The following is a 24,375-nucleotide window of genomic DNA, read 5'->3' on the forward strand; positions in this document are numbered from 1 at the left end:
CGCAGGGTCCGAGGCGTCTCTCTGATTGGCCGAGGAGGCTCACGCCCCTTTGAGGCCGGCGGGGCCATACCATAAAAGACGGGGGGGGGAGCGTGTAACTGTCATTGCCTCCCTGTAAAGCCGCCTTGTTCCGTGTCGCCTGCAGGCCTCTCCGGTGCCCTCACCCTGGAGCTATCGTACGAACAGAGGGCAGGCACGGAGGCGCTTCGGGGGATCCCGACTCGGAGGACGGCCGCGTGACCCGCCCCCCCGCCCGCCCAGGTGGTGCGCTCCGGGCGGGGCTCCGCCTCCTGGCCGCGCCCGGGGCTCCCAGTGCGCGAACCGCCGGGGGGTCGCAGGGTCGGTGCTCGGCCCCGTGCAGCGCTCGACATGCTGCTGCCGCTGCCGCCCGCGCTCCGCCGTGCCCTGCTGGCGCGGCCCTGGAGGGACCCCGGGTGAGTGCGCCCTGGGCCTGCGGCAGGTGGAGGGGGCGCCCCTGCCGGGTGCCCCGCCGCGATCCCGAGGCCTCCCCGCGGGGGCCGCTTCCCCCACCCCCCTCCGCTCATCCAGGCCCTCCTCCCCGCGGAGCCCCCTCCTCATCTCCTTCCTCCCGGCTCCCACGCTCGGAAAGTGCCCCCGCGGAGCCCCCCCGCCCCGAGCCGGGCTCCCCAACCTCGGGCTCACATTCAGGACCCGACGCGGGGCTCCCCGGGGCTCCTCTCTCCTTTCTGCAGGGACTTCCACCTCCCTCTTTCCTCTCCGACCCCCCCCCCCCCCTTTCCGAGATAAGTACGGGGCAGAAGAGGGCCCCTTCCGTCGGGCCGGCGGGGTGCTTCTACCGTGCCAGACGCCGGGCTCGGGCACTGGGTCCCGCCCCCGCGGTGACCGAGGGAGACCCTGCGCGCAGGCCCTGCACAGCGGCTCACGCGCAGCCCCCGGGCTTACTAGTCGCGATCGTCGTTTATCCCGCTCGTTCAAACTGCGGTGGATGGTGCAACTCAGAGGTGAAGAAGCCAGGGTGTAGCTCCAGGGTGCACCTGCCCTGCAAACGCCCGTGCTGTGGAGCTGGGTTCCCGGACCCTCGCCCGCTCAGTGGCACATGTTCTTGGAGCTCTTCTGGGCTAGGTGCGGGGAGGTGGGCAGGGCACAGACCCCGGCCGGGAGAGGCTCGGCCTGGCGGACTGGGTGATGGAGGTGGGCAGGGCACAGACCCCATCCCGGAGAGGCTCGGCCTGGCGGACTGGGTGACGGAGGTGGGCAGGGCACAGACCCCATCCCGGAGAGGCTCGGCCTGGCGGACTGGGTGATGGAGGTGGGCAGGGCACAGACCCCATCCCGGAGAGGCTCGGCCTGGCGGACTGGGTGACGGAGGTGGGCAGGGCACAGACCCCTTCCCAGAGAGGCTTGGGTCTGGCCGACTGGGTGATGGAAGTGGGCAGGGCACAGACCCTGTCCCAGAGAGGCTCGGCCTGGCGGACTGGGTGGTGGAGGTGGGCCTCCCTTTCAGGGCTGGGCAGCGCCCGCTCCCAGTTCGAGTTTTGTTTGCCTGACCCCTGGGACTTGTGACCAGACCAGCTAGGTCTCCACTGCTGAGCCCTGCCCTGAGTTAATCAGTTTCCCAAGGGATGGTACAGGGGAGGGGCCGGTGCCCTGGGCATGGGTCAGTGTCCTTTGTGAGTGGGGGCTTGATAGGTAAGGGCACAGGAGGAGCACAGCAGGGGAGGACTCCTCTCCCAAGCCAAGGTTGGGGGCCAGACTTGCCACCCCTCCAGCGTGGTCCCTTTTGCCAGCTTCTCCCTGCACTGATACTCCCCCCCCCTCCCGCCCCCCATGGGGGAGGAAGCCCCGTAGATTCATGCGCTGACTGAGTACCTACCATGTGGGATACTGGAAGAGAGGGGTACCCGGGGGACTTACAGGTGGATAGGGCCTTCAGAGAGTTTTCAGTTTAAGGGCAGGCGGTGGGTACTTAGCCATAAAAACCTCCAATATCTGGTAGAAAGCAATCTCTATTCTAAAAAAAAAAAAGCTTGTGATAGCAATAATATTTATCAAGCAATCAAGAACCACAGACCTGGCCCTGTGCTGATAAGCACTATATTATCCCCATTTTTGCAGATGGGAAACTTAGCTGCCAGTGAAGGCAAATGAAGAGCTAGAATCACAGTCAGACTCCAGCTTCGTGCTCTTAATTACAGAGCCTCCGGAGCGGAGCCAAAGCGTTTTTTTGCAACCAGATCTGAAGGCTCAGGTTACCTCTTTTGATAGAGCAGCTGGCCCGATGCCCTAGACAGAGTTTCTCAACCTTGGCACTATTAACATTCTGAGCCTGGCTAATCCTGTGTTGTGGGGGCCGTCCCGTGCATTGTAGAATGTTTAGCAGCTTTCCTGGCCTCTCCTCGCTAGACTCCATTAGCACCCCACAGTTTGTGACAATATAAAAATGCCAGACACTGCGGAAAGTCTCCTGGGCCAAATTGCTCCTAGTTGAGAGCCACTGCTCTAGAAAAGCAGGTTTGATGTTTGGCTACTTTTTCATTTATTCAACAAATATTTAAGATTCACGGATACATATGCTTAAAAAAAAAAAAAACCAACCAACAGTATTTAATGGTGGGCTCACCCGCAAATGCTTTTTTTGTCGTTTACTTTTTTATTTCATAGACTTGTCTATCTTACTGCCCCCCACGGCCTCATACCTTTTATGTGCATTATTTTACTGAGCTCCTCAGCAACCTATGATGTAGGCGTCGCTGTTCCCATTTCAGGGATTAAACGATGGAGACCCTTGGAAATTGAGGAAGACTTGTCTGAGGCCTTAAGCTAGTAAACATCAGGCCTGCAGTTGACTCCCTCCTGTCTTTGGCCCTGATCTCCTGCTTTTTTCTCTACTTCATTGACTTTATCAGGGGTGTCCTTGGTTATGTCCCTGCAAATTCTTGGAAAGAGCCCAGATCCATGTTTGTATTTATATATAGATTTAATAAGCAGAAGAACTAGCCCTGGCACATAGTAGGCTTATACTGGAAGTGAATTGTTCTCTATTACTAGTTTTTACACCAGACCTTGCTGGGTACCAGAGGATTAGAGATGATGTGACTACTTGAGTGAAGGAACAACTAGACTCTAAAGTGACCCTAGTCCTGGCTTCAGAGGCTGTTAGAGCCCCTACTTGGACTGCAGTTGTCACTAGCATACCTCAAGCACCTGCTGCTGGTCCCCAGCCCTTGGCCTGGCGCATAGTAGGTGCTGACCACTGGCTGTTGGAATGGCCCAGAGGACAGCACGGGCTGGATTCTGGCTCCACCTCTTAGCAGCCCTGTGGCCCTGGGCGGGCTATGCAACCTCTGTGTGCTGCCTCATGTTCCCGTGTGGTGGATAAAGACAGTGGCAGCCACCCCGGGGAACTGTCCTGGCGAGGAAATGAATTCACACTCAGAAATCACTTTGAAGAGTTTCAGCACCTAGACAGTGTTGCTTTATGTATTATTTTGATCCTCTTCCCCACCCATGGGCTGTCCTGGGTGATCGCCCTGGATCAGGAATATCCAGGTCCCAGGAGCACAGAGTAGAGGCAGGTGTGGAACTCAGATGCCCCCGGTGCTTTCCCTTCATCCTCATTAATTACCCGGATGCAAACCCCTTTCTGTTGGGGTTGACCTCGCTCGCCGCAGAGGAGGGCGCAGACACCTGCCCATCCTGGGGGTTTCTTACCCACTCTAGATCTTTCCTTTCCTGGCAGGGACCTCATGGAGCGGCCAGCCCTAGGCTGAGCCCTCAGAGCCCGTGGACAGCAAGCCACCACCCACCTCTTTGGTGAGCTGGGAAATGTTGAGCCCGAGGGAGGACCAACCTGTCACCACAGCCCCGCTGCTCAGGGGTCTCTGAGTGCCTGCAGGTGCTTCTGCCGTAGGAAGACCTGGGTTCAGGTCTGTGGGGCTGTGCCCCGGAGCCATGCGTGAGCACAGAAATCTCAGAAGTCCATTTTCTCATATGTAATACTACTAATAATAATCCTGGCACCTTCCTCATGCATTCGTAGCTGGATTCAGGAGATAACCACTTAGCGTAGTGCCAGGTGTGTCGTAAGCGCTTAATAAATACTCCTTGATGTTTCCGGGGCAGTAAAGTGGAAACAGCTTGGCCTGGGCCTGATGCCGCTCCCTTCTGGACCTGCCCAGGGCCCCGCACTTTCTCTCGGCTCACCGCCCCTTATCTCAGAGATTAGGAGGATTGGCCTTATCAGGTCCCATATAACAGCTAGGAAAATCTGGAAGCTGAATGAAGCAAGGGTGTTTCCTTTCTCCTCCTCTCCTTGGCCTCAGTCACCACTCACCACTAACCTCGGCCACTAGGGACCTGCAGCCAGCCCCATGTGTGAGCAGAAGGGCACTGGCTTGGGAGTCCAGTCCTGGGAGCCTGGTGGTGCTGACATTTGGGTGTTCATTATCTCCCCCACCCCCACTTTTTTCATTTTTTCTTTTTTCACCCCCACTTTTTTCTTGATGAGTCTCATGAAAGGTGTATCAGTGTGTTCTTTGTTTTGTTTTGTTTTTTAGAATTTTATTAGAGAGAAGGTGTACGAGGATGAGGGGGGAGGGGTAGAGGGCGAAGCAGACTCCCAACCAAGCAGGGAGCCAGACTTAGAACATGATCCTGGGACTCTGGGGTTATGACCTGAGCCGAAGGCAACCGACTGAGCCACCCAGGTGTCCCATGTTCTTTGTTTTAAAAGGCATTTCTTGGGACGCCTGGGTGGCTCAGCAGTTGGGTGGCTGCCATTGGCTCGGGTCGTGGTCCTGGGATCTGGGATCTAGTCCTGCATTGGGCTCCTGCGGGGAGCCTGCTTCTCCCTCTGCCTGTGTCTCTGCCTCGCATGAATAAATAGATAAATCTTTAAAAAAAAAAAAAAAAAGCATTTCTCACATGCTCCGGTGCACCAGATGGTGTGTCTGGTAGTGAGCAGAATGTTTGCAGGCCGTAGGGGGTCGCTGATGGCCTGTTGGGAGCACAGACAGGCACAGCTCCATGATGAGCAGCGTCAGTGACAAGAACATGGGGCTCTGAGATGACTTGATGCCCCCCACCCCGCCGTCCAGGCGCTGGAGGGTAGCATCCCAAGCAGAGGTGACTCCGAAAAGACCCAGGTGGCCGGATTGCAGCAGATGAGTGGGCGGGCTGGGGCGGGGGTGATGGAAAATGAGCCTGGAGCCCTCAGTAAGGATTCCGATTTTTTGTTGTGGAAGAAATGAGAAGCCGCCAAGTAGGCAGATTTCATTGTCCTTATCTGAGTAGTCTCTGTGTCCTTGAGACGTGGAATAAACGTATGCTGACGACTGAGGCATGCAGTCCTGCCTCCCCAGGCCTCGCAGATCCTCCCAGAGGCTCCAGGTTCTGCGAGGGACTCTTCTCTGCCTTCCCCCGGAGCCGAGGGAAAGGTGTTCATGTTCACCCTACATGGCCCATGAGCCAAAATAAAAGGGGGGGGGATTGCTTTTGTCAGGCGTCCTTGGATCATTTTTGGCTGCTCTGACTCAGGATGATCTTTGAATTCTGTTCCCTACATTCGGACTGTTGGGCAGCCAGGCCGGGGCTTGGAGACTTTCCAGGCGTAGAGGAAGCCAATGCGGGATGTGAGCCTGTGGTCCCAGTGGACCTCTGCCCTGGGGGAGGTGGAGAGAGGCCTGCAGGGTTTCTGTTTCTGCCTGGGAGGCAGCAGGTTCAGGAGGGCTGGTAGCTGTTATATTTTAAGCTGGGTGGAATGTGGTGCTAAGCTGATTCCAGCGCTAGTTGTTGAGCACCCGGACTAGCCCCTGATCGTTGTGACCTGAGGGTGTCTGAGAACCAATTTGCCTTTTTTTTTTTTGCCTTTTTTTTTTTTTTAAAGTAAGCTCTATGTCCAATGTGGTGGGTGAACTCACGACCCTGAGATCGAGAGTTGCATGCTCTACCCACTGAGCCAGGCGCTGAGTCAGGCGCTCCTGGTGCAGTAACGTTCTAGAAGACAGTTTTCTTAGAAATACAGAGCAGGAGGGGTGAGGAAAGACAAGCACCTCGAACCCCGCCATGCCCCTGCAGGGCACACCGTACCACCCGCATTCTTCAGGTGGGCACTCCGAGGCCCGCCGATTTTATAGCAACGGGCCGAGGTCTCGGAGGAGGTGTGCTTTCTGCACGTCCTGGGAGCTGGGGTCCGGGCTGGGGTTGGGGCGCGCACCTCCAGGCTCCTAGCCCACACCCCCTCTCTGCGACACCCTCCTGGCTGCCAGAGGAGATGGTGGTATCTGATTTACTGATTGGGGGTGGTGTGCTGCTGGAACCTTCCAGACGGCCCTGGGGGCACACACACACCGCCCCTGCTTTCTGGGCTGGGGTTAAGGCTTGTGGCCTGGACCTTGGCAGCCTCTCTGTTCTTCCCCACACCGTCTGGAGGGGGTCGGTGTGAACTTTAATTTACGGGGCGTACCTACAGCTCTGTGTTACCATCTCCTCAGCTCTCCAGCGAAAGGCCTGGTGGGAGTCTGGCCTAGCCCCACGTTTCTGCCCTTGGTTAGGGGAAGGGTGAGGCCTGAGGAATGGGGCTGGCCTCCTCCGGTGTGCTGGGTGCTGCCTGGGAGGTGTGTTGGGGTGGGGGGGGGCGGTAAGGCCCAGCTCACTCTGCCGTTCGTTAGACAAGATCTTGGGCAACCAGGCCCTGCCTTCCTCCCTCCTGGACCGCCCAGGCCCCTCTCAGCGCTTCCTGTCAAGCTTCCTGCTCTGGGCCTTTATCCTTGCACTCCCCTGGGCTTGGAGTGCTCTTCTTTGCCCTTCTCAGATCCCAGGTCACCCTCAGACGACACCTCCCCCGAGAGGCCTGCCCTGATCACCCTGGCTGGAACAGCCCTGCCCTTGCCCTGACTCATTGTCACAAGCCCTCTGTCCTAACTGTGTTTATTTCTTGCCCGTGGCCCCCACTGGAGGTTAGCTGCTTGTGATGGATGATTGGAAGAAAGGCAGGCGGGGACAAAGCCCTTGCCCTAAGAGGAAACCAGCCTCGGAAGGACTTTATGCCACTCCGGAGGGAGCCCTCTACCCTTTCCCACGTGATTGATAGATGCCAAAAAGCTGATTGGATGGCAGGTTCAGGGAGGGTTGATCAGATTAAAACAGGCGGCCAACCAGCCCATAAAACCCCCGGATTTAGAAACTCTGGTGGCAACCCCTGTCAGGTCCCCTCCCTCTTCTGGAGCTTTGTACAGTTCAGTGAACTTTGCTTTACTATTGCTCAATAAACCTTGTTTTGCTGCCCACCACTCTGTCCTGCCTACCTCTTTACTCTTCCGAGTGGTGTGCGAGAAGCTCGGGACACCGAAGAAAAAGAAATCCTGCCCCATATGCGGCCCGAGGCCTTGCTGTCTTGGTCTCCAGTGTTTAGAGCAGCGCCAGAGACTTTGCAGGTGCCCAAGAGCCTTGTAGAATGAAGGACCAGTCCTCACGGCTCCTGGTTTTGTGTCCTTCCTCCAGGCCTTCCAGGCTGGGTCCGTAGGTCTCCAGACCCCTTCCCAGGGAGGAGGGATAAAAAATGCCCCCAGCACTCACAGCCCAGGTGACACTGGCGCGTGGAGGACTCCCCCAGCTGGGGCTCCAGCTCTGGAATGAATGGCTTCACGTCCTGGCTCTTACCCGGCTGCCCCCCACCCACCCAACTGCCTTGCTGTCTGCAGACGTGAGGGGCCGTGGTCACCAGTTTGTCACCAGCCAGTGAGGTCATAAGGTTCAAGACCGAACAGGGTTTCCAGGACGAGGAGTTCTGGAGGAGCCTGGAGTCAGGCCCTGAGCCCCTAAGCCAGCCCCTGCTGTGGCTGCGAGCTGAGGGGGGCACTTCTCCAAGGTCACGGCCCACACATCTCGGATGTTCTTGCCTCCCCGGATGTTCTTGCCTCCCCGGAGCTCAGCTCTGGTTACCAAGGGAATCCCAGCGGGGGCCGAGCTCTGGAAGCTGCCCTTTCAGCCCGGAGGCAGCAGTAACTTGGGGCTGGGTGGGAGAAGGGCTGCATCGTGGAGAAGTGAAGGGAGAGTCCATCCCCTCCAAGGACAGAACGCTTAGAAGTGGTTTTGCGCTGATTGAATTTAAATACCAAACAGCCATGTGGGTTCGTGTGGTGGTTCTCGCTTAGAGAGGTAGAAACGGGCCCAGGGGAGGCAGATCATGGGTCCAAGGATGCACAGTGGCAGGCCTGGGACTGGAACCTGGGTTTTGTTTATTTATTTATTTTTAAAGATTTTATTTATTTATTTATTTTAAATTTTATTTATTTATTAATGAGAGACGGAGAGGCAGAGACACAGGCAGAGGGAGAAGCAGGCTCCATGCAGGGAGCCCGATGCGGGACTCGATCCTGGGACCCTGGGATCACGCCCTGGGCTGAAGGCAGATGCTTAACCACTGAGCCCCCAGGCGTCCCTATTTATTTATTCATGAGAGACACAGAGATTGAGAGGCAGAGGGAGAAGCAGGCTCCATGCAGGGAGCCTGACATGGGACTCAATCCCGGGTCTCCAGGATCTCGCCCTGGACTGAAGGCGGCCCTAAACCGCTGAGCCCCCTGGGCTGCTGAACTTGGGTTTTGGATCTCAGGGCCAGTTCTGTACTTGCTCCGATTTCAGGATTCTAAGCCAACCCAGAACCATCGACCCCCCCCACCCCCACTGTTGGAGGTGGAGGGCCTCGGTCTGGCGGCGGCCACTGCTGACCTGTGTGCCTCTGTTCCTGCCCTTGTACCCCAGGTTGTGGTGGAAGCACACCTCTTCCCTGAAGGTGGCCAACGAGCCAGTCTTGGCATTCACGCAGGGCAGCCCCGAGCGAGATGCGCTCCAGAAGGTAACGGGGCGGTGGGGGCACCCAGTGGGGGGAGGGCGTGGAGGGAGGGAGGACAGCCTTGAGCAGCCCCCAGGACCCCTCTCTGGGCCTCCGGCCACCACCTCCAAGGCACCTGCCCCCCTGCCCGCCCCCAGCCTTGGAAGGAACATGGCTCTGGGATAGCCAGCCGTGTGTCCAGAGGATGGAAGAGGCTGGAGGCAGCGGGGGTGCAAGCCGGGCCCCTGGGGGGCTCGGGCCAGGTCAGGGCTTGTCAGCCCACGGACGTTTTATGCTGAAGAACGTTGTCCCGTTAATTGCCAATATTGTAAGAATCATGTGATGTCACATACCTTTCACATACGGTTTTCTGTTCTGCTTATGACGGGAAGACCTGGCAATGCTGGCCTCGCCTGCCCGCAGGACAGGATGGTGACAGCGGGCGGGGGCTGAAGCCTGCTGCCCCCTGAGCAGAGCAGATGCCCTCTGACCTCAGGGCCCCTTCCTGGCCATCTGCATTTGCAGGCTCTGCACCGGGGTTTCAGGTGGGCCAGAGAAGGGGAGGAGGTGCCCATCTGTCCCGTTGTCCCCTCTGCAGGCTTTGAAGGACCTCAAGGGCCGGACGGAAGCCATCCCCTGTGTGGTGGGGGATGAGGAGGTGTGGACCTTGGACGTGCAGTACCAGGTGTCGGTGAGTCCGGCGGGCAGGCGAGTGGGCGGGCAGCGGGCAGGGCTCGCTTCTCCCCGAATCCGGGGTCCTTCTCTCAGGCAACAGATAAGCGTGCAACACACGGGGGTCTCTGCCTCCCGGGGGGGATCGTGGTCCGTTCCCAGATTTTGAATTCTGTGCGCCGATACAAAACCTCCAAAAGCAGTCGTCTTGGGGGTATTGTCCTGAAAGATCCCACGTCACGCCTGCCCGGAGGGGGTTAAGACAATGACTGCACCTGCTTCGGCGTCTCGTTAGGAGAGTGGGAACCACTGGCCACCTAGAGCGTGGGGAGAAAGGACAGAATGTCAGAATCCAGGGCGCTCCTTCCCCAGAGAGGCCAGTCGCAGAGCCCTGCAACTGCTGCTCCAGCGGGAGGACAAGCCACATGGGGCCCGGGGAGAAATTCCTCCCGAGGGCGTGGGAAGGACATGCACGAGTGACCAGCGGGGCCCCCACAGGAGTCTCAGTCTTGCGCACAGGGGTTTCATGGGGCCGCGGCGAGCAGGCCAAGGACGTCCTCAGAGCCCAGCGCCTGGGGATGCCAGCGCTCGCCCTGCGGGTCTGCTCCCGGGGCAGCTCTTCCGTCCAGAGTTCAGGGTTCCAGCTGGACACCCGCAGCTTCCCTTCCAAACCTAACGACGGGAAGCTTTCACATACGGATTCAAATGTCCGGCTCCTCTGGGTGGTGGGGACGTGTGGCCGCACGAGGCGGACGTTCCTGCAAGGCTCCGTGTGCCTGAGCACGTCCGCGGGCTGCCCTCTGGGGTCCTCGTTCCCTGCCACCCTGGCGTATGGTGCCGGCTGTCTCCACTCGCCGCCCTTGCCCCCCATGCCCCCCTGGGCCCAGCTGGAGAACGGCCTGCCTGCGTGTCCCTCAGGCCCCCTGCCTAAGTGCTTCCCTGGGCAGGGCTTTTGCAAGACTCGGGACAGCAGGTGCCAGGGGCCTGTGGTCCGCGGTGACAGTGAAGGGGTGGCACCTGCTCCAGTGCCTCACCCCTCCGTCAGTTCCGGGACGGCCCCTATCCTCATGTGGACGCAGGGGTTCCCCATTTCCCATAAGAGGAGGCTTGGAAAGGGGAGCTCACTTTATGTATGGCCCCCAGCTAGTAGGCGGCAGAGCTGGGCCAGGAACCCGTGTCTGTGTGACCATAAAGTGCACACTTTCTCTGAAAGACTGTGCGGTGCGTGCCTTTCTCTGGGACCGTGAACCTTCCAGAGCAGGAACTGTCTTATTCACCGAGCAGCAGGTGTTCTGTAACCCTTCAGTCAGAGAGATCGATGTGGGGTCTGGAGGAGAGAGGGCGGATGTGCGGAGGACTCTTACCTGGAAGGCGAGCTCTGAGCCCGGCCACCTCCCCACCTGTCCTGGCCCCTCCCTCCTGGGCAATGACCTCACTCTTCTCTCGCCTTGCAGCCCTTCAACCATGGACACAAGGTGGCCAAGTTCTGCTATGCGGACAAGGTAAGTCCCCGGTGACTTTGGGTTGGGGCGCTGCCCCTCTTGCCCTGCTGGCTGCTGACATGGAGGTGGATGCCAGATGCTGCTTCTCTCTCTGGCCACGGGGTGGGGGTGGAGTCTGTCACAAGGCCAGGCCCGCCAGGGTTAATTCGAGCTGGATGAGAGCTGCGTGGGCCAGGGCTGACATCCCCTGACATGCCTATGGCCGCGAGGCAGCCCGGTATCCAAGGGGAGTCGATTCTGCAAGGCTGAGTCAGGGACGTTGGAAACACCATGGATGCAAAGCCAGACGGAGAATCGGCATCATGGAGAGCCAGCGAGAGGGGTGGGGTGCCCTGTGGCAGGGGGTCTGGGAGCTGGCCTCATGTGGCAACGAGGGCCATTGGCACCAGGGGTGCTGGCGGCAGATGGATGTCTCAGGCTGCGGTTCTGGCCTGGCAGGGGCAAGGCCGGGCACCTGACCTGGAGGGCTGGAGGCTCTAGCTGGTGGGTTGGGAGCCCCAGGAATAAGGTGAGGCCCTGCTGAGACCACACGAGCAAGCAGAGCTGGTCTAACGGCTGAGGGAGTCGGTGCCAAGTCCCTGGCATGCTGACCCATGTGGCAGGTCCCTCAGACCTCCAGACGGCAGCAGGGGGCTCAGGGCCTGGGGTGGACCAGCAGGTGATGGGGTGCTGTGTTTGTAACTCTGTGTGGGCAGCACTGGGGCCACAGGGAGCCTGGGGCCCTGGGTGGAGAGTGGCCTCCAGTCTCCCTCGGGCACTCCTCTGGGCCCCTTCGTGCCGTGGGAGACAGCCCTGCGCCTTTCCCTCCTCGTTAGGCCCTACTCAACAGAGCCATCGAGGCCTCTTTGGCCGCCAGGAAAGAGTGGGACCTGAAGCCCGTTGCAGACCGGGCCCAGATCTTCCTGAAGGCGGCCGACATGCTGAGTGGGCCTCGCAGGGCGGAGGTCCTAGCCAAGACCATGGTAGGACAGGTGAGGTACCTGAGGGCACAGTCGGGGGTGCAGGGGAGGCCGTCATAACCCCCCATTGAGCAGACATCAGCTGGGCTGCTTCTGGTGCCAGGACGTGCCCTGCGTGCTGGAGACCAAGAGATGTCCTCGGGGCCCCGTGCTGTCCTCCAGGCTGTGGGCTTTCTCACACCTCCAGCGGGCTGCGGCGGGTTGAACGCTTCGAGCTCCAGCCCAGATATCACCTCCTCTGTGAGGCTTCCAGAATCTTCTCTCTCCAAAAGGATTCGCGCGGCCCCGTGCTCCTGCAGCCTGCTGTTTGCTTGTCAGTTGTGGCTCACATCCTGTTGGGTGTAATGAGGTCCTGTGTGTGTGTGTGTGTGTGTGTGTGTGTGTGTGTGTGTGACCTCTTTACCAGCTTTTTGGAGAAACTGATCCTATCTTAGCTGTTCTCCATCTTCAGGGCCTTGCAGCACGTCTCCCTGGAGTCCTGTGCCCCTGATACATGGTTTACCTTTTCAGCTGAACGCATGTTGAGTCGGGGGGTGACAGCAGCAGCTCAAAGGGGGGAAGGCAGCCGAGAGAGGAGGGGGCTTGCCCGGCACGGGCCAGCTCTCCCTCCTGTGCTGAGGGCCCCCTGTGCCCCCCGGAGGTGGTGCCACAGCTCCTTACCGGCTGAGAGCCTCGTGATTCTCAGCAACCCCCGGGGTGGTTGTGCGCCCCAGTGTCCCCGGGGAGCCACACACACACTCTCCACGGTTAACTAAAGACTCAGGAGCTCATAGGAAGCGTGGCCAGGGTATCGTAGCTGCTGGCGCTCCAGGTCCCAGGCAGGATGACCGCTGCCGGTGACCCTGTGGGCCAAGGAGGGGCTACCCTGATCTGGGGGTTCCCACGGCCCGGAGCCCCCGACCCCCACCCCGTCCCCTCTCATCCCTGTGGGCGCACGGTCGGTGTTGGACCGGGGCCAACGGGAGGCCCGTCTCCGCGCTGACCCCCGGGCTGTCCTGTGCGCAGGGCAAGACGGTGATCCAAGCGGAGATTGACGCGGCGGCGGAGCTCATCGACTTCCTCCGGTTCAACGCCAAGTTTGCCGTGGAGCTAGAGGGGCAGCAGCCGCTCAGTGTGCCGCCCAGCACCAACAGCGTCGTGTACCGGGGGCTGGAGGTACCCACAGGGGCGGCGGGAGGGTGGGCAGGGGCCGCCCAGCACCAACAGCGTCGTGTACCGGGGGCTGGAGGTACCCACAGGGGCGGCGGGAGGGTGGGCAGGGGCTGCCCAGCACCAGCAGCGTCGTGTACCGGGGGCTGGAGGTACCCACAGGGGCGGTGGCGGGGAGGGCAGGGGCCTGCGGGAGCCTTGAGCTTGGCCTCACCGCCCCCCTCCACGTCCCCAGGGCTTCGTGGCGGCTATCTCCCCCTTTAACTTCACGGCGATCGGCGGCAACCTGGCGGGGGCCCCGGCCCTGATGGTAAGAGGATGGCCTTGATGGTGAGATCGGGGCAGGGGGGTGGGCAGGGGGTGGGGGACGTGCAGCCCTCGCTCCTGCCTCGGCCGATGACGGGGGCCTGGCTGTGGGCGCTGCCCAGAAGGCAGAGGCAGTGCGGCCCATGGAAAGGCTTTGGGGCCTGAGACTGGTTTGGTCCCAGCTTTGCGCTGTGCTGGAGGACCCCCAGGTGAGCCCCCAAACTCCTCTGAGGGGGTTTCGTCCTCTTCCAAGCAGAGATCTAGCGAAGCTCCCGGTAGGGGGCTGTGAGCAGCGAGGGCAGCCTCGTGGGGGACACGCGTGGGGGGGCGCGTCTGGCCGGTGCAGGCTTTGTCCACTGCCCTCGTCAGGGCGCAGGTGGCCGCTGCGCCCTCCTGAGCTCCCGCCCAGTGGGGGTCATGCGGCTTAGCCTTGCCCTTGGAGGGGCAGCAGGGGGAGGGGGAGGGTGGCAGGGCCCTGAGCCCCACATGGGGCCGCTGGCTGCTCCCGAGGGTGCTCCTGCCCAGGGCTGTCCTTGCACGTCTGTGCGACAGCCGTGCCCACGCCCAGGTGTCCACGTGTCCTCACCCAGGACACGTGCAGAGAGAGCTCTGCAAGCACTTGCCTGGCCTTGCCCAGCGAGCGCCCGTCAACACGGAAACACGCAGAACGGACCTGCCCGAGGGGTGCTGGCCCCGCCAGTTGGTACAGGCTTCCAGAAGGGCCTGGCCAGGGTGTGGGAGCAGGGGGGCAGGGTGCGGTCTCACTGGCTAGGGTTTTCAGAGCGCAGTGCCCGGCGCCTGGAGCAGGAGGGGACGTTCCAGCCTCAAAGGGCCTGGGGGTTCCACGTGAGCGATGGCTGTGCCTCAGGAGGGGGTGGCAGTCGGGGGAGCCAGCGGCCCCGGGCCTTGTGAGTCATCACCATGCCTCCTGGACAGGGCAACGTGGTCCTGTGGAAGCCCAGCGACACGGCCATGCTGGCCAGCTATGCCGTCTACCGCGTCTTCCGGGAGGCTGGCCTGCCCCCCAATATCATCCAGTTTGTGCCGGCTGACGGGCCCACGTTTGGCGACACCGTCACCAGCTCCGAGCACCTCTGCGGCATCAACTTCACAGGCAGCGTGCCGTAAGTCCCTGGGGTGGGTGTGGCGGGGGGCACGGGGACGTTCGCCAGGTACCCACCTCATGACCTCGGTGCAGGAGCTGGAGGTCGGGCGCTGGCCGTACCCCCCCACTCGCTGCGTGGCCACGGGTGGCCCACACCTCCTCTCTGGGCCTCCGTTTCTTGACCCGTTCAACAGCAATGATGGTCCCTGCTTCCCAGAGCAATTGTGAGGGTCCGGTGAATTCACAGGGGAGGACCTTTCCGGGCTGGAAGCAGCCTAGACATTTGGTGATATTGATTTTGATGCCACTTCTGGGAAAGGCACGAGGGAGCTTGGAAGGACTCCGAGGAGGAGAGTCGGGAAGGCTTCTTGGAGGAGGTGGTATCTAGGCAGAGGAGCTAGCCAGGCAGGGAGGCGGTGGGGCAGGTGCTGCAGGGGAGGGAACAGGACACACGGGGTCCCAAGGCTGAAGCTCCTGTGCTCGGGGAGCTGGTGGTGGTTCCGTGTGGCTGAAGTGTGGGCAGGAGGTGGTTCCTTCGTGACCCCCATTCAGTAATGAGCAGGTGTATGTCCCGTGAGCATGTGGACAAGTCTTGCCCCTTGTGGGGGTTTAGTCCCATGACTGTAAGGCCCTGTGAGGCCACGGGGGTGTCTGGGCCTTATCCCCAAGGGGTCGGGAGCAGGGTATGGATGAAGTGGTTTTGTTTCAAGCAGAGATTGCAGACGGAGGCTCTCTAGTTGGACCTGGCGGGGGGGGAGGCTCTGTCTTCTTTGACTCCATTGAGATGAACCAACCTTGTACGGTTGGGGACAGTTTTGTGCAAAGATTTTGAGATTTGTGCAATCTTTTTGAGATTTCAGGCTGTTTTTGAGAACCTGCCCCACTCTAGGCCTGCATGTCCATGTGGCACCACTGGCTGGGGGGCGGGGGGAGTGAGCTCTGGTCCTGGCCCACCCTCACCTGGCCCTGGGCCTCTGCATACCTGGTCACTTGCCTGGCCTGCCCCCCTGAACCCCCGGGCTCGAGGCTTCTGTCCCAGGTGATCGCTCTGACTGCTGTGTGCACGAGTCACGGGGGCCAGAGGCAGGAGACCCGTGGGGAGGCTGTCCACATCTGGGACGGGCCAGCAGAGGCCTGAACCGGGGTAGAGACGGTGGGAATGGATTCGAGTGAGCAAGTGGCAGGGAGACGCGATCACCGGGCCGTGGGGTTGGATCAGTGGCTGGGGGCGGGGGGGCGTCGGTGGGGAAGTCCAGGCTCTGGGCAGGAGGGGGCCCAGAGGGCAAGAAGGTAGACACCCGGAAGGCGTGGGTGAAAGTGACAAGTCACATGCCGGTCACTTGGAGTTGGAGGTTCCCGAGGGTCGTCGGGATGGCGGTGTCGGGGTCTGTACTAGGGGGTCCTTGCGGGTGTCCCCTGGGGACACCTGCAGTGGCTTCTAGTCCTCCTTGCCCGGCCTCGGGCTCTCCTGCCCCCGTTCCCACCAGGGTTTGCCGGGGGTGATGGTGGCATTAGAATTGCTGAGGAGGACCGTTTTCCAAAAAGACCCACTCCGCCAGCGCAGGCCCCACGGGTCCCTGCCTATTAGCGGGCAGAGCGGGCCTGGCCCCATTTGCCATGCTCTGACGAGCAGCGGGCTTAAAGGTAGGAAAGTCATAAATTAGTATTAGCTACTGTGTCGCGGGCTCCCTGGTGATTAGCATTTTTATTGTTTTGTGGCGCTGAGGTTGGTCACACTCGGAGCCCGGGAGGAGGCGGGGGCCTGAGCTCCCTCTCCCAGGACCCTCCTCGGTTTGGCCTCCGGAGCTGGGTGCTGGGCTGGGGGCGTCCCTCCCAGCCATGGCGGCGTCTGTCCCCTGCCAGGTGCCCGCTGTGTGTCTGGCACTGACCTAAGCACCCTGACTCACATTAGAGCCATCACACACCAGCTCTGCTGGGGCCGGGGGTGGGGGGAACGTTCTCTCTGGTTCCCAGATGAGGTGCACAGTTTGAGGTTGAGTCATGAGCACAGGTCCATGGCCGTGAGTGTCTGAGTCGGGACCCCTGGCCTTGTCTGCGTCGTCTTGCCACCAAGCCTGGCCTTGCTCCTTCCCCACGGGCCCCGAATATAGCCTGTCTGCAGCTGCCCCCGCCTGCTCAGCTCCCCTCCAGCCCCGACCCTCGCTGTGAACCCTAGATCCCACCTGCTGGGCTTTGGGGCCTATTCCTCCAGTAGGGCCTGCTCTCCAGCCCCCGAGGACCCTCACTGTCTCAGGGACCTGAGCCTCACTTCCTAACCCTCGTCCTGTCCTCTGCTTGCAGCACCTTCAAACACCTGTGGAAGCAGGTGGCCCAGAACCTAGACCGGTTCCGCACCTTCCCACGCCTGGCCGGAGGTAAGGGTCCCTCTCCCGCGCCCTCCCCTGTGGTGGGGTGAGCCTTGCAGGAGCTGAGAAGTGCGGGGCCCCAGGAGCAGAGCCGCAGCTGCACTGGATCCGGGGGCTTGTATTAGGCGCTGGTGCCCCGGAATGTGCAATGTTTCATTCATTCAAATAAAACACGAAGCATCTCCGTAGGCACTTTCTGGACCTCAGGGTTGCCGTGATGGCGAGAGGTGCAGACCCAGCCCTCAGGCGCTTGTGTTCAGTAGCAGGAGGCAGATGGTGGACACAGAGATGATGCCACCGGGCAGTGACGAGGGGGCTGCGGAGAATTCAAGGAGGGAACAGGTGTGCAGAGGCCAGGGGGGCCGTCGGGTGGCCCCTTCAAGGAGGGAGCCTCTGAGCTGAGACCTGAGCACGGAGGGGAGGCCAGCCTCGCCAAGATCTGGGGGGCAAACCGTCGTAGGCGCCGGCCCCGTCCAGTGGAGCTTCCCGGGGTGACGCAGATGTTTCGTGTCCGTGCTGTCTGGGCCGGTGGCCGGTAGCCACATGTGATTGAGGAAGAGAGTGGTTTGCTTTGCTTAATTTAAATTAACGTGAATGTAAATAGCCACGTGGGTCTGGCGGCGGCTGCGTGACGCGTGCACAGCCCAGGTGGGGGCCGAGGCGGGGATGAGCTTGTGTTGGAAGACACGGGGCCAGTGCAGGTGGCGCAGGGACGCGAGGGCCGAGGGGGCCGAGAGCTCCGCGAGGCTCCATCCCACAAACACCGCTTGCGTAGTCCAGGAGGTCGCTGCGTTGGCGCAAGACAGATTCCTTGTCTGTGGGGCTTCAGAGCCTCTGATGCTCTCAGGGGCATCGTGTGCCTTCAGGGGAGGGTCTGATACGTGTTTCCCAAACTCTTGGGCTCACAGAACCCCATTGTTTGGGGAAAGAGCTGGACCCATGGGCGGGGTGGGGGGGTGTCCAGGGTCACGCAGCCCAGCAACAGCAGAGCTGGGGCTGGTGGTTCAGCGCTCGTGCTCCCGGGGGTGACGTGGGGCGTGCGGGGGAGACTGGACCCCCTCCTGAGCCGGTGGGCGCTCTGATGGGGGGTCAGGGAAGGTGCACCCTCAGCCGGCTGTGGCGTCTCCAGCCCAGTCTGCCCTTGACGAGGTGGGGAGCGGGGAGCTATGCCCTGAGCGAGGGAGACCCCCGCTTGCTCTCCCACATGTCCCAGCCTCAGACCCACTCTCTAGTGTCTCAGTTTTCGTTTTAATTTTTTTTTTATTTAAGTAATTTCTACACCCAACATGGGGCCCAAACTCACGACTCAGCGATGAAGAGTCACACGTTCTTCTGACAGCCAGAGAGGCGCTCAGTTTTCTTGTCTTTAAAATGGGAAGGATAACGGGGTTGCTGGGGGGCTTTAGTGAGACAAAGCAGAAAGTGCTTTTTTTTTTTTAAGGATTTTATTTAATCATGAGAGACAGAGACTCAGGCAGAGGGAGAAGCAGGCTCCATGCAGGGAGCCTGATGCGGGACTAGATCCCGGGTCTCCAGGATCAGGCCTGGGGCTGAAGGCGGCGCTAAACCGCTGAGCTGCCCGCAGAAAGTGCTGAGCAGAGCCTGGCAGGTGGTTAGTGCTTTGTGACCGGGTCCTAATGTGTCACGGAGGGAGGAGACCAGGGCCCGGGGGCTGAGCAAACAGGGAGGTGGCCTTGGGTTTGCGGCCTTGGGTGTGGAAGAGGGGCCCGCGGAGTGGACTCCTCCCTGTCCTCTCCCGGGTTAGGGGTCAGGGAGGCACCGAGGAAGCTGTGCCTGCCTCCAGGCCCCGGTTGGCTCCTGGGAGCCTCGGATCCCCGTCCTTCTGCCTCCGTGGTGGGAGCACCCCTGCCCCAGCCTCCGTTTCCCCAGCCATAGGGTGGGGATGGGTCTGGCCCGCCGGTGCCCCGCTGTGACCCGGGGTTGGGGCTGCACACACCTGCGCACAGGTGCAGCCCCCCCAAGCCGGCTCCCTCACGCCCCTCCCCCTGCAGAGTGCGGGGGCAAGAACTTCCACTTCGTGCACCGCTCGGCCGACGTGGGCAGTGTGGTGAGCGGGACCCTGCGCTCGGCCTTCGAGTACGGAGGCCAGAAGTGCTCAGCGTGCTCCCGCCTCTACGTGCCGCAGTCGCTGTGGCCACAGATCAAAGGGCGGCTGCTGGAGGAGCACGGCAGGATCAAAGTGGGCGACGTGAGTGCCTCTTCCTCCCCGCCGCGGCCCAGCGGGGGGCTGATGGGATTGGAGGCTCCTGGGCGGGGGCGGGGCGGGCGGCAGGGGGTGCGGGGAGGGGGCTCCCTTTGTCTCGGGCCTAGAGCCACTCCAGCTCTCTGCTGCCTCCCTTGCCTTCAGCCAACAGAGGATTTCGGGACCTTCTTCTCCGCTGTGATTGATGCCAAGGTACGGGATGCCAAGACGCAGGCCCTCCGGGGCCCGAGCCCTGCCCTGGGTGGGAGAGGGGGGAGGCCCCGGGGGCCTTGACCGGGGGGCTCAGCCCCTCTGCTTCAGGCAAGAAGGTCCGATGGCCGCCCAGACGCCCCCAGCCCACGCCCGGAAAAAGGCAGACACCTCCTTGAGCAGAGGACTCGCTTCCCACACATCCTCCACCCAGGCTGGACTTGCCCCGGGGCGTGCACGTTCACATGCACGCACAGATAGGCCTGCATGGCTGCAGCGTGAGCCCAGACATGCGTGCACGAGTGCGTGCATGCCCACGAACACACTGATATTGGTGTGTAGGCGTGCGTGTGGGTCACTCTCATGAACAGACGTCTCCATAAACGGATGCACCTTGCGTGTGCACACACGTGTCCATGTGTCTGTTCATAGTGTATAGGCACGTGTTCATCACCTTCATACGTGCACACGTAGCACGGGTGTGCGTACAGACACGTACTTGTGACCATGCATGTGTGTACGTGTGCGTTCATGTGTGTGCTGTGTTTCTGTAAGTGTAATTGTGGTTCTGCCGCAGACAACAGAGACTCACATGAGTGTGCACGCACGCCTGCCCTTGCATCTGCTGTGCCTTAGCCAGGCCCTGGCTTTGCCCCCCCCCCCCCCCCCCGATTCCAGAGTGTCGGCCCTTGAGGGGACAAGTGTGTTGGGGGCGCTGCTGCTGGGAGTGGCCTCCCAGCCAGTCTGTGACACCCCTTCTCACACCCATCCCAGTCCTTCGGCCGCATCAAGAAGTGGCTGGAGCACGCCCGCTCCTCACCCAGCCTCACCATCCTGGCCGGGGGCAAGTGTGACGACTCTGTGGGCTACTTCGTGGAGCCCTGCATCGTCGAGAGCAAGGACCCTCAGGAGTCCATCATGAAGGAGGTGACAGGGGCGGGCAGCCTGGGGCCTGGAGGAGTCCCTCATCAGAGCGTGGGGCACGTGGGACCCTTGCACGTGGCTTCCTTCTGGGGGTGGTATCCCATTTCATAGACGGGAGTGTCTCGCTCCCAGTGAGAGTGGAGCCAGGCCTTGAGGTCAGCCTCCTGACCCCAAACCCAGTACTCTGTCCTTGACACTGCTGCCCCTGGTGATGTCCTAGCACTTCCACTGTCCGTGGCCACCGGGGCCACTGTCCCCATCTTAGCTCTGGGCTGGCCACAGCTGGTCACTTGACTGGGAAGAGAGGGTGTCATCCCTCCCATTATACAGATGAGAAGCTGAGGCTCCAAGGGGGTCAAAGCACCTGCCCAGGCTGGGGACAGTGATACTGCCGGGGGATTCCCTGCCAGCTGCTGCCGGAAGTCTTGCTCTCGGGCGTGGGTTTGGCTCACACGGGGTGTGTGTATGTGTGTGTGTGGGGGGCAGGAGTTTCCTGGGGTCTTCGCCAGGTTGGGAAGCCCAGCGGGAGGTGCCTGGCCCTTCTGGCAGGTGCAGAGCTGGGGACGGGGGAGGGGCGGAGGCCAGAGCAGGGGGTCTGGGGGCCTTGGGGCTCTGGTCCGGCCGCGGCCTGACCCTGGGGCTCCTGTCTCAGGAGATCTTCGGGCCGGTGCTGACCGTGTACGTCTACCCCGACGACAAGTACAAGGAGACGCTGCGGCTGGTCGACAGCACCACCAGCTACGGCCTCACGGGGGCAGTGTTCGCCCAGGATAAGTGAGCGGCCGCGCCCTTCCCCTCGTCCTGCTGTCCTGCAGCACCTGGCCCCGCGCCGCCCTCTGGACGGGGATCCCAGTACTCAGGCCGCCCCCGCCCTCACCTGCCCTGACTGGCAGGCAGGCAGCCCAGGCACCGGGCCGCAGAGGCCGCCGGGCTCTTTATTGAAATCCGGATTCTGGGGAAATTAGGTCTCTAGGGGCGGGACTGCAGGATCCCCGCTTTTGACCAGCTCCCCCGGGTCCGATGGGGCCCCGCTCAGCAAGGTCACTGCCTCGTGCTGCAGAGCAGAAGCCTTGGGCTCCGGGGCCAGGGCACAGCGCGCGTCTTGCAGAGGCCGGATTTGAGCCCGGGTGCCAGGATGCTAAACCCGAGACGTGGCTTTTCCTTCCTCCGCAGCACTAGCTCCTGCCACGTCTAAGAGGGTGGAGCTGGGATTGGAACTCGGGGGCAGGGTGGGGGTCTGGGGGTTCCCTAGGTCCCCGGGGAGGGGCAGGGAAACTGGACGAGGACAGGCCACTGCTGAGTGTGTGCAGCGTGACCCCCATCCTGCCCTTCAGCTCCTGCAGCCGCCCTGCGAGGGGGCGTGCTAAGTAACCACTTTCCGGAGGAGGAGGGGGCGCTGAGGCTCTAGGAGCTCCCGGGGGGCCTAGAGCCTCTGGGTGGGCCCCGGCCGCTGGGCTGCCGGGGTGGGCTGGGCTGCCCTCGTGACGCTGCCCTGCCGTGTAGGGACGTCGTCCGGGAGGCCACCACGATGCTGAGGAACACGGCCGGCAACTTCTACATCAACGACAAGTCCACCGGCTCCGTGGTGGGCCAGCAGCCCTTTGGGGGGGCCCGAGCCTCTGGTGAGTGGGTCCCCCTTTCCGGAGGGGAGGCGGGTCCCTGGCAGGAGACTCTCGACCTCTCATGTCCGGGGTGTTCAGAGTAATAGGAACACTGGGAGCGCTGGGCTAGCTCCGACCCCTTTCAACAACCTCCTGAGCTGAGGAAGGTACGGTGCTGCTTCCCATTTTACAGAGGGGTAAACTGAGGCACGGGGCGGTGGAGTGACTTGCTCAGGGGCACATGGCTGGGAAGTGGTGGGACGTTTTGGTTTTGTCACCACGCGCTTTGCCACCATGCTCCAGGTCACTTCAGTGCAACTCCTCCTATTTACAAATGGGGAAACTGAGGCTTGGGGCAGGGCGGTGACTCAGCTGAGGTCCCAGAAACCCGGGCTCCTGGCTCCCCATGCAGTGCTCTCCCCACAGTGCTCACGGGTGGGGCTACGGACCCGGGGAGCGAGGCGTCCGGAGCTCCCCGCTTCCTGCCCCCCAACCTCCGGCTGAGTGCCGCACCCCAGCGCCCCGGAAACCCTGGGCTCCTGAACACGTTTAGTTCCCTTTGAGCCGCTTCCTGCGCGTGCTGGTGGTCCTGTCTCCTTTTCCCACCTGCTGCCCCTTCTGCCCGGAGCTGCTGTTACCTTGTCAGGGGAAAACGGAGCTGTCTTTTCCACAGGAACCAATGACAAGCCGGGCGGGCCCCACTACATCCTGCGGTGGACGTCGCCCCAGGTCATCAAGGAGACCCACGAGCCTCTGGGCGATTGGCGCTACTCCTACATGCAGTGAGCCCCGCTGGGCGCCTCTGCTGTCCGTCCCCCTGTCTGTCCGGACGGCCGACCTCCGTGCACTGGCCCCACCCCAGCCCCTGCAGCTTGCTCCCTGGGTGACGACCCCCGCTCCGGGGCCGAGACCCGCCCCCTTACCCACACTGGGCTGTATCCTGGCCTGTCCTGCCCCTTGGGGGCAGGTGCGGGCTCTGGTTTGAGACCATGCTGGGCAGGAGCACGGCTGCCACCCCTCGTCTCCCGGCTGTCCTAGGGATCTGCTAGGTGTGACCTGGTGCCCTGCCTCTTCCCCACCTGTCTTCTTTCCTCTACGCTGGGCCCGGCGGCTTGGGGACCTGGGGAATGGCAGTAGAGTGCCTCCCAGGATCCTCTGGGGCTAAGGAAGCAGCTCTGGGCCCCCACGGTGAGCCTGAGCATCTGCAGAGACTCTTGGCCTTGGCTCCTCTGGGGCTCCAGGATGAGATGTGACCCAGGGTGGCCTGCAGGGCCCGGGGGTGGGGGCTCCAGCGGGCCTGGGCCTCTCTGGTGGGGGGGGGCTGTCCACCTTCCTCACTGCCTGTGGGCCCACGCCCGCCTGGGCCAGGGGTACCCGTGCCTGACCATATGCCTTAGAACCTGTGTGCCTTTCGCCTGCTGTCTGTGCTCTGCTGAGGCCCCTGGGATTCCCGGCAGTCGCCCTGTGGTGGGGTTGGGGGGCTGGCAGGGGCTTCCCACCGAGCGCAGGACTTGGTGGTCCCTCCTGTTTGGGTGGTGGTTTTGGAAGATCCTGGGTGGGCCTCTGTGCAATCTCAGCTTTCCATCAGCTCGAGGCTCTACCTCTGCAGAGGCCGCACTCCCAGCCTGCCTTGGCCTGGGGTTTCCTGCGGGAGCTCAGTCCCCACTCACTGTTGGAACCGGCCCAGGGAGACTGCTCCCAGCTCCTCCCGGCCCCGAGACCTAGCCTTGGGTTCCCATCAGGCCTGGGCCAAGGATTGCCCGTAGAACCGTCCCTCCTTTCACAGAGGTGGCTCTGTGTGGACTGGCCCCTCGGTGGCCCATTGACGCAGCCGGTTGGCAGATACTCACATCAGCCTGCTAATTGGATGGCAGGTGGCTGGGGATCCATAAGGGGTGACTTTGGAGGACAGTTTTTAATGGGCCCTAAGAGTACTGGCCCTTCCTCCGGGAGCTCCCCCATGGGCTGGCCCCCGGGCACCCCGGCTGTGCACTGTGGCCCGTGGTCAGGTGGTAATGCCGCCCGGGCAGGGCATAGGGTCTGCCCTCCTCCAAATTCCTCACTGCTCCCCGGAGAGGCCAGGGCTGTCAGCTGGCGAGAGATGCTGCGGGTGTCCTGGCTCTACTGATCCTACACTGGAGGTGGCAGTCGGATTCACTCTGATGCCACCTAATAAACGCTTGTTACTGAATCACTGGCGGTCTTTCTGGTGGGGGTGGCCGGGGCTGGCCAGCTTCTCCAAACAAGGGCTGGTATGTTGGCCATGGCCCTTGTGATGGAAGGAAGGATGCGCACCGGGGTTTGGGAACACGTGCTGGAGGTCTGGGAACTCTAGAGTCAGGGGGGTTCAAATCTGGATTCGAATCCCAGCTCTCTGCCTTCCAAGAGTCGTGCAACCTCTCTGACCTTCTTTATCTGTAAGGTGGGGGTAATAATGCACCCGTCCACGCGCACAGATCGTTGTGACGTTGACTGAGCTGATTCATGTAATTGTTTAGAACAATGCCAGATGCAGAATTGATGATTCAGCCGTGTCACCTATGCACATACATTGTCGTAACAG

General features: G+C 61.5%; 1 protein-coding gene across 1 annotated transcript; it reads left to right on the forward strand.

Annotated features, from left to right (window-relative positions):
• Positions 1-280: 280 nt before the first annotated feature.
• Positions 281-24,003, forward strand: ALDH4A1 (aldehyde dehydrogenase 4 family member A1). Its single transcript, XM_077899403.1, has 15 exons — positions 281-434; positions 8,746-8,839; positions 9,414-9,506; positions 10,942-10,989; positions 11,805-11,960; positions 12,954-13,103; positions 13,333-13,407; positions 14,340-14,527; positions 16,810-16,883; positions 18,887-19,083; positions 19,243-19,290; positions 20,062-20,214; positions 20,864-20,985; positions 21,715-21,833; positions 22,486-24,003. The coding sequence occupies exons 1-15, from the start codon at positions 370-372 to the stop codon at positions 22,596-22,598; spliced, it is 1,695 nt and encodes a 564-aa protein (XP_077755529.1). The 5' UTR covers positions 281-369; the 3' UTR covers positions 22,599-24,003.
• Positions 24,004-24,375: the final 372 nt, after the last annotated feature.

This window comes from Canis aureus, chromosome 5 (assembly GCF_053574225.1).
Source record: "Canis aureus isolate CA01 chromosome 5, VMU_Caureus_v.1.0, whole genome shotgun sequence".
Lineage (NCBI taxonomy): Eukaryota > Metazoa > Chordata > Mammalia > Carnivora > Canidae > Canis > Canis aureus.